The 13,994-nt window shown below is 39.7% G+C and overlaps 1 protein-coding gene across 3 annotated transcripts in view; it reads right to left on the minus strand.

Annotated features, from left to right (window-relative positions):
• Nucleotides 1–13,781, minus strand: part of xrcc4 (X-ray repair complementing 4) — a 30,163-nt gene extending 16,382 nt beyond the window's left edge. For 2 of the 3 annotated variants that reach the window (XM_084746266.1, XM_084746268.1), the window contains exons 1-3: nucleotides 13,648–13,781; nucleotides 9,381–9,524; nucleotides 8,630–8,820 (exon numbers count right to left, since the gene is read on the minus strand). In XM_084746266.1, the coding sequence (XP_084602392.1) occupies nucleotides 8,630–8,820; nucleotides 9,381–9,522 (333 nt within the window). In that variant the 5' untranslated portion in view covers nucleotides 9,523–9,524; nucleotides 13,648–13,781. Of the gene's footprint in view, nucleotides 1–8,629; nucleotides 8,821–9,380; nucleotides 9,525–13,253; nucleotides 13,457–13,647 lie in introns of those variants that run through there. The other variant, XM_084746267.1, reaches the window with a different exon arrangement.
• Nucleotides 13,782–13,994: the final 213 nt, after the last annotated feature.

A 13,994-nucleotide genomic window follows, 5' to 3' on the forward strand; every position in this document is an offset into this window, starting at 1 on the left:
AGTGCAGATCTCCACCGGGTGTGTCTGGGGGCCTGTGGGTGGGGAACAGAGAGTGCAGGGCGGCTGTGTGTCCTGTGTGTGTGTGTGTGTGTGTGTGTGTGTGTGTGTGTGTGTGTGTGTGTGTGTGTGTGTGTGTGCATGAGAGCAGTGAAATGAAGTGGAGACAACAGGCAGATTACATTATCTTTATAATGTCAACAAAAGAATCCACCGGCAACAACGGGACCATCATGCACATTTCTCTTGCATAAATGAAAACTGAGCTGTGGGTCATAAAATCAGAACAAAATATACAACCTTAAGTCAAGAAATGTTGCATAAAACTTCAATAAAACAGAAGGAAATGATTTGCAAAAACTTTTTTACCTATATTCAGTTGACTATGGTGCAAAGACAAGATATTTAATGTTACGTGTCTTTCTCTTTGCATGGTAGAGTCTTAACTTGCATTTGCAGATGCAGAGACAAACTGTGTTTACTGACAACGGTTTTTCCAAAGTGTTCCTGAGCCCATGTAGTATCCTTTATACAATGATGTGGGTTTTTAATGCAGTTTTTAATGCAGTGCTTCCAGAGGGGTCAAAGGTCACAGACATTCAATGCTGGTTTTCAGTCTTGCTCCTTACGTGCAGAGATTTCTCTGGATTCTCTGAATCTTTTAATGATATGATGGATTGTAGATGGTGAAATCTATAAATTCCGTTCTTCTTAAACTGTTGAACTGTTTGCAGTTTTTCACACAGCATTGAACCTCACCCCATCCATGCTGGTGAACCACTGAGCCTTTCCAGGACGCCCCTTTAATACCTGATCATGATCCTGTCACCTGTTACCAGTTAACCTGTTAACCTGTGGAATGTTCCAAACAGGTGTTTTTGGAGCGTTGACAACTTTCACAATCCTTTGTTGCTCCTGAACCAACTTTTTTGAAACATGTTGCAGGAATCAAATTCAGAATGTGAGTGGATATTTACAAAAACAATTAAGTTTGTAAGTTTGAACATTAAATATCTTGAATATAGGTTGAAAAGTATTTGCAAATCATTGCATTCTCTTGCAGCTCTAAAATATATTCCTACATACTTCTACAGATTACAGGTTTTATCTTTCTTTTTGCGCTGGTCACTGTCCTATAAGGACCACTGTCCCCCGGGAAACAAAGTTTTCCTTCAAATACGACGCTGCCGTGTTTACACACAGATAAGAGGCAGAGCAGTGACTATCACCACTGACCTCTCTGACCATCAGCTCCTTAAATAACTGACCTTTACACACACAGCTGTGTGTCTGCAGGTGTGTGTCTGTACAGACTGGATAAGAAGAGAGATAAAACTTTGTTGTTTCAGTTAAGTGATAGAAAGACAAACGGGGATTTTGGTGATTGTAGACTGTGACTTCAAATGGTTCTTAATACACAGAATTTTTTCGGCCTCATCAAATAATAAGTTGTGCTCAATTTTAACTGCTTTCTGAGTGTTTTCTTACTGTTCGACTAGTCGCCTTGTCTAAATTAAATTTTGTATTTAATCAGCAGGGAAATTAGTCGGCAGGAACAACCCTGGTGTCTGAGTATCCACATCTGTACCAGATGAGATGAGCACCACCATGTTAGCATGAAGAATAATGCTTGGAGAGACATTTCGTTCGCCATGAGTCTACGGCGAAATGTGCAAAATATGTCTCCTTTATGGTGTCACCAAAAGAAAAGACAGAGGATCACCAAAGTCATCTGGGGACAATGAATGTCTGCACAAATGTTTGTGAGAATCCAGGGACAGAAAGACAGACATGATATGATGCGATTTACATCAGAGACTTGCTGTGGTGAAGGCACTTCATACATGATAGAAGTCAACCGTTTACATCTCATCATCATCTTCATCTTTCCTCCTGCTCGCTCTCACATATTCCCACCCTCTGTGTTTCCTCTCAGGTTATTTACAAGTGTCCAATATTTGCCAGCTATTACTTCACCACCTCTTAGAAATGTTAAGTAAATAACCTCAGACTAAAATACTGCTCAGCGTGGAAATACCTCTTCTAAGCTCTTCAGGCAAACACTTCCAGTTGTTGCCTCATCGTATACACTTCTACCTCAGCTGTCACCTGACTGCTCATATTAAAGATCTGAGCTGTGAGGCTTGTGGTCAGAGCTCGATGTTGTTGACTGGTGTGAGACACCGGCGGGTTGGCCGGACCACGTTTGGCTGAAGCGCTGTTGATGTGGGCAAAGGTTTCCCGTGTCGTCATAGAGACGCTACTGTTTCAAAAGCTGTTTCTGACTCACTGATTCACACCAATTAACTGCGGGGCACTTTTATTTGGGGAGAGACCTCCGAGCGCAGCTCCACCTATTCTAAATTTACTGCCAAAGTGGGTGAATGTTGGCGCTGATATAGAGACGGTGAATGTTTAAGTCATTAATGTAACAGCCTGTATTTCACAGTACAGAGTGTTTAGTTTGAACTAACATCCCTGTACTTCAGAGGACAGGAGGACAAAGGACAACAAATGTTCAGCTGTTCAGCTTCAGTCTAATGTAAAGATAAAAGGTAATTCATTAACATATATTAAGGGCACTCTGATCAGGATTTTTGGAGACTGAGGCTGTTCACTGATTGTTGGAAGCAGAATCAGTCATTACTGATCACAGGGTCTCAATTATCAAATTAATCACCAACTATTTTAGTACCTGATTAATTATTTTGACATGTTTTTTTGAATAAAAATTCATTTATTTTAGCTTCTCAAATGTGAATAATTTCTGGTTTATTTAGTCCTCTTATGAGAGCAAAACGAGATAGGAGATAAGATAGACGATAAAACGACATTTGAGGACATCAGCTTGGGCATTTCTCAACATTTTCTGTCATTTTACGGTCCAAACCACTTATCAGTTATTCAATCAATCATCTCTTTTGGTACTGTAAGGAAGTGGCGTTATTCTGGACTAAAACTGAAGAATGTATTTCTGCATATAGAACAGTTTTTCCCTTGACTGTATTGCTTGGAGATTTGAGGGATGAGGAGGACGGGAAAGACCTCAATAACGTCATCATCATGATGGCGAAAACATTCATATTTAGAGCTTTAAAGAAACTGGATGTAAATGGAAGGATGTAAATAGAAATAAGGAACAGAGATAGGCCAGCGTATTTAGAAGGAAAATAGAAACCTTTTGTTTTAAAAAGCTTTTGTGGCCATTTGAGTATGGATGTCTGAGTTTACAGTGTGCACCTGAATGCACCATGAAGTCCCTTTCTCTGTGTGTGTGTGTGTGTGTGTGTGTGTGTGTGTGTGTGTGTGTGTGTGACAGCAGAGGACAGAAGCAGTTCGCCCATAAATGACACCAAACACGACTGAGACTGAGCAGTTTTTCATCACATCAGTATCAATCAAACTATGTACAACAACTTCTCAGAAAACCAGAGGAACGTAAACAGGAAAGAAAATAGAAAATGAACATGGTAGTTATGATGCGGGTTCTATTTTTTTGTAGTTTTCATTAGTTTCTTCAGGACATTTACACTCTTAGTTTTCATTTTCTGAAAATAAGGGCTTGAGTTTTGTTTTGATTCATCCTTAATTTTAGTCCAAGTTCTCTATAAATATGTCCAACAATCAAACAACAAGTTTCCGATAGAAATCGATAACATGTGTTCACCATGACAACAGCAGCAGCAACACACTGTCTGAATGGCTCCTGTACAAGGTTCAGTCATCATTTAGCAACGCAGACTCAAACTAAGGGTCCACTTGCATTAATATGTGAAAAAGACAGCATTTAATCAAAATAAGTGATCTGGAAGTCGTTTTTAGTTTCACTTAGTGTTTCCGTTCACGCTGCAGTTGAGGTTTCATCTTTATTCATTTATTTAACAACTTTCCTTGGAGAAACTGTAGTTTATCATTTCTCTAAGATGCTGCTCTGCTGCAGATCTTATGCACACTTATCATTTGTACCAGGCAGGATTTCATTACAGGGACTGCTGCACATCCTGATCAACTTGTTTAAGTTGCTAAAAGTTGCGTTCACACAGCTCAGGGTTTAAGATGCCAACCATAAACTATAATGTTAGCAGTCCTGAGTTTGGGACCTTTACTGTACCTCCCTCTCCATACTAAATAAAAAAACCTTTAATGTTCTTCTTGACATCATGGTTTTGTTGCTGCAGGCTCAGCTGTAAGATGACAGTAACTGGAATAAGGTAACCCTCTTGAAGCTTCATTAGAAACTGCTGGATGTTGCTCCACTGTATTTTATTTCATATTTAAAATGTTTTTGCTTTGTTTGAAGAGTTGTATTTGTATTTTTGATCATGCAAAGGCATGGCTCTGTGGATGCATATCTTAACAACTACTTATTTTTTCTTTAGTGCCACCATCAGCTTGACATTCTTGATTCAAAGTGAAACATCCTAACAACTATTAAATGGACAGTCATCAGATTTGGTTCAGACATTCATGTTCCCTTCAGAATGAACTGTAATAACTTTGGTGAGGCTCTGACTTTAGTGCCATCATCAGCATTTTCATGTGACCAAATACATGCAGAACAAATAACATGCCCCTCATTCTCAGCTGTACTTTGCGTTTACTGCTAATTAACAAATGTTAGGATGCTAATACCCTAAGCTAACAAGGTGAACAAGATAAACATCAGACCTGATAAACATGAGCATGTTAGTACTGTCATTAGTTGTGTTTCCATATATTTGTTGAGCAAATTTGAAGTGAACTCTTTGAAATGTTGCAAAAAAGAGACAATGCTAATTGTGTGTGTTAACAACCGGTTCTGAGCGAATAATCTAGTATAAAGCACAGTTGGCTGCATCAATAAACAGCAGAGAAGAGGTAGAGGTCGCGAACTGGGAACAAAAGCAGTTGTTAACCAAACACTAATAAACTTCAAAAAAGAAGAAAAAAACAGTCCAAAACCAGTCGCCTTGGAGAAAAATGGAGAGATTAGATAATTATATTTTCATTGGACAGTCGATGCTGACAGAGCAAACAGCTTCATGTTCTTCAGCAGAAGCAGCTGACCAGTCGTGTTTTTATTCAAAGTGTTTCCATTTGTCATTAAGCCATTAACTCTTTTGAAATTTACATATCTTATATAATCCTATTTTCTATTTTCTTAATTTTTCTTTGCTTTTCTATTCTTCAGTTGGAGCATCTGTAAGATGTGAAATGTATAAAGTATTCCTGAGTCTGATACTCAGAAATAGTGAGTGTAAGAAGTTATTTGCAAACTTGAGGAGGTATTTTTAAATGCTGCCGTTTCCATCAACCTTTTCAAATATGATCCGTCAAAATGCACACAAAAGGAAATGCAGCTATTATGAAAATGTTAGGAAACATGTCAAAGTACAGTTTTACAGAGCTGGTTAGTCGTGTCTAATAATATACTGTGCTTTACAAAGGGCTGCAATTAAAGATCATTTTGACTGTCGACACATGTAGATTATTTTCTGAATTAATCAATTAGTTGTTTGGTCCATAAAATGTCAGTAAGTGGTCGATCAGTGTTTCCAAAAGTCCAAAATGATGTCCTAAAATGTTTTGGTTTGTCTACAACCCAAAGAAACCAGAAAATATTCACATTTAAGAAGCTGAAATCAGAGAATTTTTACTTTTTCTTCTTACAAAATGGCTTAAATTGATTAATCAATTATCAAAATAGTTGTTGAATAACTTGATAGTCTATTCTAATCGATTAATTGACTGAATGCAGCTCCAGTTTCTGATTTGTTCTATAAATTGTGTGTTCTTGTGCTGCTTTTGTGATGTTCTTTGATGGGCTAAAAACAGTCTCACTCTGGTGGCAAATTCAGATGCATTTTGTTGTATTCAAACAAAAGGATTTGTTGCATATTTATGGGCTTATAGAGTCGCTGTGACCATCTGATGATGATTATACTTCACAATACAACATAATACAGAATCAGATGTAATAATAGGACTTTAAATCTACTGAAGTCAGTGGATTCAATAACAGAAAACATCTGTGAAACACAGACCAAATGTCTCAGCCGTCACAGAAGGACCTCAAGTCTTACATGTTTCTCACTGCAGCACGAGTCAGCAGAACATGCTGACAAAACGCATCAGCACGAACACACACGTGTTTGGTATGTTAACCACCTCAGGTAACACCTGCACATGTGTGTGAGAGTCTCACTTGTGGGCTCTTTTGGTGTTTTGCAGCGCTGAGCAGCAGCTGCGATTAGAGGGGAATGACCAGGCATTAGGCCGAAGCCTTTCATTATGACTCATAACTTTATGACAGATGAATTACTGTTGTGTTTTTTATGTTGAGCAAGAGAAACCCCTCGAACACCTCCGATGACACAACCCAGCAGCACACTTCCGTAAATCCACTGTGTGTAACTCTCATTTAAAAGAAAAAAAAAAACAAAAAAAAACAGAAGCATCGATTCATTTCCCTTTTGCTTACACGCACTCACATTTCCATTCTGTCATAATTACCATGGCAACAAAGGTTTGTCTCCATCATGAGTGAGTGTGTTCACATGCTGACCCCTGAACAGGGATTATTCATTAGATTGCTAAACACCATCATGCTGCTCAGCCCCCCCCCCCAACCCCATCTGTGTTGTCACACAACAAAATCACACCAGAACAAATACAATAAGGTCGTATTTTTAACACTTCAGTTTGTTCTTTGGTGACAGTTATTTGTTTCACAAGGTCTCCTGACAGCAGGAGTCCACCAAAATCTAAAGCAAAAAATGCTTCTAATAAATCTGAATTTATTAAATATATATATATATATATATATATATATGCTGATGAATCTAGCTAACAGTCGTTCAGTAAACTCTAACCATCAGAGATAATGGGATGCAACCAAAAGAGATTTTCAGGTGTTGCTTGGATCACTATAACAACACACACTGAGGGGTTATAACCAAGTGTGACTGTTCGTTTTGATATTGACGCCAAGATAAACCAATCAGTTCATGTACAAGCCTCACTAAAACAGCAGACGGGACACATTCTGCTGGGAATGATAGGAATTTAAAGGGACAGTAACCCCAAAATCAAAGGCGTCAGAGCAGGAGTCAGAGCAGCTGGGTAGCTGACGGTGTCACCGACCAACAGTCAACTTTCTAGCTCTTCAGGCTAACGTTAGCAGACCGCTGTTCACAGACTGAAACATCCAAAAATCTCACATCCTGTTCTGACTGAAGAATAAACAACCTGTGTTGATGCATCTCCTGAAACATTTTCTCATTCAGACTCATTTAACCTCTGCTTCTATTTTTCTCTTCACAAAGCTTTACTACAGGAAACTGTTGCACCGCGTCTGTCTCTGGTTTAATTTAATTTTTACAAAAATGTTTGTGTATTCTTTCATTATTGTTCTTAGAAAGATTAAATATTTGAAACCTTGCAGCTTCATGGGAAACTACTTTCTGTCTAGTAGAAAAAATAGTTTCAGTAGATTCTACTGTAGAAATAAAGTCATTAAAACTCTACATCTCATACCAGAAAACATCTAGATGGATAAATGGCACTACAGGTAAAAGGAAAAATATGTTTTTTGTTTCAGGGGTGAACTGTCCCTTTAACGGCTTAGTTGTTGAAGAAAGGGAAAAAGACAGTACTGCATCAGTATCGGAATATCTGACATGATGAAGTGGTTTTGAGTCATCCCTAATTCCAGCATCCCATGAGTTTGTGCACATACTGATCCGTTTCCTCAGCAGAAAAGTGTTCACTTGTCCAACTCGCCGAATGTGCCAGAGGTAGGAGCACCTGGCTTTAAATGGGGGATGACGCTCTGGTTTAATTCTTGTTACACCCAAAACACACTCACAACCTCACTTTGCACCCTGATTGAGCGCAATTTAACCAGCAAAACTGGAGTTGGAGTGAATAGAACCTTAAAATTGTACAACTGGGGATGGGAAGACAACATTTCAAGCATATCATACTTTATAATTAGAAATTGTATGACATGATGAAATAATTAAGCCCAAAAGTGCTGATTTGTGAACACTCTGCTGCAGCTTTGAGGGTTGCATTGATTTGTGACCTGCAGATGATTTAAACCACATGAAAGTCAGATCACAACAAATACAACAATCTATTACATGATCCATTTAAAGATCTGAAGCAGATTACAGAGTGTATCCGTCCTCACACGTGATTATTTCTGGGTGTTATTGTATTAGGTCAGACACTTTTACTGCAGGTCCGTGGTAAGCTGAAACAACATTAACATTTCACACTCGATCCATCACTTCCTGGGTTCAGGGTCAGGAGATCAGAACTTTTCTCCGGAGCTTTAAACATCAGAGGTAGATTAAAGAAGCCGAGGTGACGCCGTTATTAACGCGGCGCTGACGTCATGCGAAACATCAACAGCTCTGAAGAGGTCTTTAATGTCAACAATCAACCTACATTTTACTGATAAAGCTGCAAAACCAAAACAAGCGACCGCTTTTTGAAATTAACCTCCTGACTCTTCTGCTGGGAGAGAGGGGCATTTAAATAAACACACACACACACACACACACACTCATAGAGATTTAAACCTCTCTCACCATCCCAGCTATCACACTGAGACACTGCGAAGACTAATAGCTGCGGTTTCACTCACAGAGATGTCCTTCTGAACCTTCTCGTACGCCAGCGTGACGGTGGAGGCGTGGTCGGGCGGAGACGGCGTCAGGCTGAAACTGTACGCGGTGGAGTTTTCCGTCTGGGTCAGCGCCTGCTGGAGGTCCTGGATGTACCGCTCCGTCTGCATCTCCAGCTCCTCTGCCTCACCACATACCGCTGCCTCACTCACTGCAAAGACACGATAACAACACTTAATATTAACAGTAATAATGACTAAAGTGTTGCTGCAGCAAATAGAGGCAGAACAAAAAAAAGAGGGCTTTAAGATGCCAACCATGAACCATCATCAGTGTAAAAAGAACATTTACTCAAGTCCTGCACTTAAGCACTTGAGTATTTCCATTTTCTGCTACTTTAAACTTTTACTCCACTACATTTCATCTCATCCCAAGACTGAAAACATCAGGGTCCAAATGACGCTGGATTTTTATACTTGAGTAAAACAATATACGGTTCCGTTAACATTTCGTGCACCTTGTTGAATTCTGACCTGAGACAAACTAATAAATCTTCCTCTGGGTGTAGAGGTCCGCGCAGCTGAAAAGGTCAACGATGGTACACTCTAAAATGTTCCCAGGTGAAGTGAGAAGGTGTGTGTACGTGTGTATACGTGTGTGTGGTCACACAGGTGAGGTTGTCCAAGCATCAGGTGAGCATAAATCTGTCAGGTCAGACATGTTAAAATGTGAGACGACAGGTCGTGAGGTCACGCTGGGTGAGGTTTTTACCATCTCCTCTCCAAGCGTCCTGTCCGTCAGTCAGCAGCAACTGGAAGCCAGAGCCTAAGCCCCGCCCCCGCCAGTCCACCCGCAGGAAGTAGGAGGAGTCAGGCTCTGACGGGATGTGGATTTCACGCACTGATGTGTGCATCCCTGCAGACAACAAACAACAGAAATTTAGAGGAATGCTGATTTCTGGCACACTGAGTTGATTTTTATTGACACTCAAATGCAATATTTTTGCTTTTGTGCCGACTCACAATTTCTCTCAGATTTTGTTGATAAATTTGTTAATGCATCAGTGATCACTTCTCCTTTGCCAAGATAATCCACCCACCTGACAGATGTGACATACAGAGATATTGATTAAAAAGCAGGATTTATTCTTGGGCTGGTCACAATAAAAGGACACTTGCCCAGCATGGCATTTTACTTTCCTCGTGCAAGTAGGCAAGCATTATTGATGATTAATTCACAGTCTGCAAACAGACTAATGTTTCAACACTACTTTGTCTTTATCAGAGGACTCTGATGAAGACACAGTACTGCTAAAATGTTCCATCTGCACAATTATAAGCTGTGAATAAATCTGTGTGCTCCAGTCCCCTTTGGTTCCCCGGTGGAACGGGTCATTACTTTGTCCTCCTGGGAAAAAGATTTTGGTTTCTGTAGCCCTGTGTGAAATATCCTAGTTATAGTTCAGTGCAGAATAAATCAGTCTGTCCAGGATTTTGCTGGCTTTTGGGGGGGATTGTGGCCTAATATCTCTGGTTTTACAGCAGCTTTTCTTGTTACAATGTTTTGGGGCATTTTTTTTTTATGAAGTTGTGGGAACAAGTGATTTTTTAAACTGTTTTAAACTGTTCTGAGTGGTCAAACTTACTTTACCAAAAAGGCTCAAGATTATAAAAATTCTAACAAAATATGCTTATTTGTAAGTGAAGAAATGCACCTGGGACTGTTTTCCAAAAAGATGCAAAATCTTTTTGAAGCTCAAACTCAGTCAAAAAAGCAAGAACAGGTTTTGGAGCGACATATGCTGCCATCCCAGACGATGTCTTTTTCAGAGACGTCCCTGCTTATTTCAGGAAGACGATGCCAAGACACATTGTGGATGTGTTTTTCTGTTTTAACATTAAATATCTTGACTTTGTACTGTATTCAACTGAATATAAGTCAAAAAGCAAATAGTTGCAAACCATTGCATTCTGTTTTTATTCACATTTTATACAGCATCCCAACTGTTTTGGAATTTCCTGTAAGATCCAAAGTAATTTTGAACTTCTTTCATCTCATTTAGAATATTTTTTAAAGAGCACACTGCTTCAGATTTAACCCAAAACAGCAGATTAGTAAAACACAGGCTGTTTTAACACTTGTGACCAGCAGTGTAAGCTGACAGTCCTGATTGGTGGAGGTGTGTCAGACCTGATGGAGATCTGTCACGGCTCCCACAGCTGCTCTTACATCATTTTCCTGGCATGTGTCACAGCCTGTTCGTGTTCATGTGCCAGCCAACACCTTCACTTACTGTGGCTTCAACCAGCCTGCAAAACAGCCGCGCACAGAAGAAAAAAAAACACACTCCTGGATGTGGGTTTCTCAACAGCTACTGTGAATTTATCTGCATCTGCAGGAGGCCGAACTATTGTTTTATGGAGGGAATGGAAGACATATTGAAGGTCCCAAGGGAAAATGGATCTGTAAACCATCAGAGACCACATGAGGCTTGGCTAGGAGGAACACAGAATCCCCCATGAGAGGAAACACACAACTGTTGTTAGCTGTTTCAGAGCTGCTATCAGGGCTGGTAGATGGTGAACTGTGCGGGAAAACACTACATTATTAAAACCCTCAGGCACTAATTTTGGTCACAAATTCATTATCATATTCAATCACCTCCTGTGAATAGCAATTATCCAATCGTGGCTTTGCAGCTGTAAGCAGGCCTGATTTGCATTTCTCCACATGTTGAACTGGGATTCATGGAGCTGCAGTAACACAGATACACAAAGAGGGAGGGGGTGTCTTGTTTTTTTAACCTTTCAAAAACCAAAAATATTTGAGCAAAAGTGAGTCTGTCTGCTGTAGCATAAGCTGCTAATGTTAGCATGCCTGGTAGTTAGGTAAGAACTAAGCTAACTCGCTAATTACCTAAAGTAGTAATCTAGCGTCACCTCAGAGGCCAAGAGTTAGCATGTCATTAGCTCACAACATTTTTCACTAGTTTCTGAGAATAGACCCAACGATTAATAAATCTGGCTAATCTAGAACATATTTGGCAGATTAATCAATCAGGCCTGATGTTTATTTAGTAAAGAGTGAGTTTGTACATTTTTCACAGACTAAGTGGATTTAGTAAATGTTTTTTGAAGGTACATGGGAAGAAAACTCTAATAAATCCTCCCCACGCAAACAACTTAAAAATAGAAAACAGATCAGGCGTTCATTATCTGCTGGCTTCACTGAAATATGCAGAACTCATGCTGGAAGGAGGGTTATGTAATTGTTAAGCATCGGTTTTCCTTAGTGCCGTTTGGTCGTGTAATGACCAAAGTGAAAATGATGAGTCCAGCTTCATGCAAGCATGTCATCACAGCTCTGTAAGCACTGTAATGCACTAATACACAGCCTCTCATTAGGTGTAAGTACAGGCTGAGCGGAGCAGAGCAGAGAAACCCACACCTCAGTTAGCTGGATACTAATGACCGACCACAGCAGCGGGCCAACATCCTCACACAGCCAGACACATGTTTGAGCAGAGCACAACAGCAGCCGCATCTTTAACAACATCCTTACAACACCTGCTTCACAACTAAATACATGCACGGGTGGAGGAATCTGAAAAGGAGATACTAGAAAACCTCATTTGTTTTATTTAAAGATGCTGCTGTTTGCAGCAGCATGTGCAACTGTTTCTGAACCACAGACAGGAACCTGAAGGAGTTCTACAATTAAAATTTACAAATCGCGGTTATTTAATTGGCTAATTCCAGTATTTTTAAACTTACTGGTGGCATGTCTCTAAAGAGCAACATGTCACTGCAGTGACAGGAATTTCTAGCTTCTCAAATGTCAAAGATTTTGAAAAATATGTAATTGCAGTTATTCTGACTGATACTGCAATTGTGATATGATTTGTGATATAAGAAGGAATTTGTTTTTAGAGGGTTAATGTCTTGAAAACAAATTTAATGAAAATCAGTTCAGAATTAAGTTGATTTTGTAGTTCACATCTCTTTTATTAGCAGACCTTGCAGACCACCGATGCAGTGACCACACAGATGTGTAGTGGAGATAGCAGCCAAGTGAACAAAACAGGGATTTATTGTTCTCATATTGTGCACGACTTTAGTTAATCATAGTTTATCAGGTATGGAATTAATCTGCAGATGCTCCAGTTTGAGATGAAACAAAACTTTTCTACAGATGTTGGTTTTTGAGCAATAGACTAGATAAGCCTCGTTTTTAGCCTAGCAGTTGTTAGTTATTGCTGTCCCCTGCTTCTGCTTCTTGTTTTATAACCTGCCCCTAGCCATACCCGCTAACACTGAGACCTTCAAAAGAGTGAATTTTGAAACCAAAGTAGAGAGTCTGGGCCCCTCTGCCCCAACACTTTGACTGCCATAGACTTCAGGCATTCAGACTTTTAAAGAATTAAGAAAGAACATTCTGCTTTGGCAAACAGATTCCAGGAGGACAACAGGACCACAGTATTTCTCTATGAGAGATCAGCTGTGGACTTATCATATCATATTATAATATGTTATGTTATGTTATATTATATTATAGAGCATTTTTCTACGTAAAGCACTTTTACTTTAATTACTATAAGTACATTCTCCTGATAATGCTGAAGTAACAGTTACAATTGATAATTACAGACAAATTTTACAGTGTGGTTTTAGTACTTTTCCTGAAGTAAAGGACCTCTCACGTGTCCACAGAGGGAATCTTCTGGTTATTGTGGAAACTATTTGTCCAAAACCAACCGATCATTTCAATTTCCAGGTTTAATTTCCAGATGTGTAATGAGGTTTAATGTGACTTTCTTTCCGTTTAAGAGTGTCCAGCTGAACCTCAGTTGACAACAGAGACAGGAAAATGTCCCTCTGGTCCAGCAGTCTGACACTATGAATGAGTTAGCTTAGCTAGCTGTTAGCTGTGAGTCGCTGTTTGTAAACAGACTGGAGTTTCGTCACGTGACGAGACAAACTGGAAAAAACAGTCGTTTAAACCCCCAACGACAAAATGTTTGTTTCGTTTGTTTTCTTACCGACGGCTGCACCGTGTAGCTCCGCCGGTTCGTTTTCTGGAGAAAATCTGATATTTTTAAAAACTCAGAGCTGCACCGGCGGCCAAGTTTGCTGCTACGTCATCATCAAGCGACACAGCCGATCGAATCAAACGTGGGCGGTTTGTCTTCTTCTTCTTCTTCTTCTTCTTTGTGTTTTATGGCGGGTGGCAACCAGCTTTTAGGTGCATTACCGCCACCCTCTATGTTGGCGTGTGGACCAGAGGTAGAAGGAGGAAAAAAAACTAGATTCTTTTAATCAGATTCGTTTCTTTCACAAAACGGATTAAACCCCCTAAACCAAAGGCAGATATATATTTTAAGCTTAG

This window comes from Lutjanus erythropterus, chromosome 20 (genome assembly GCF_056507025.1).
Source record: "Lutjanus erythropterus isolate fLutEry1 chromosome 20, fLutEry1.hap2, whole genome shotgun sequence".
Classification (NCBI taxonomy): Eukaryota; Metazoa; Chordata; class Actinopteri; order Lutjaniformes; family Lutjanidae; genus Lutjanus; species Lutjanus erythropterus.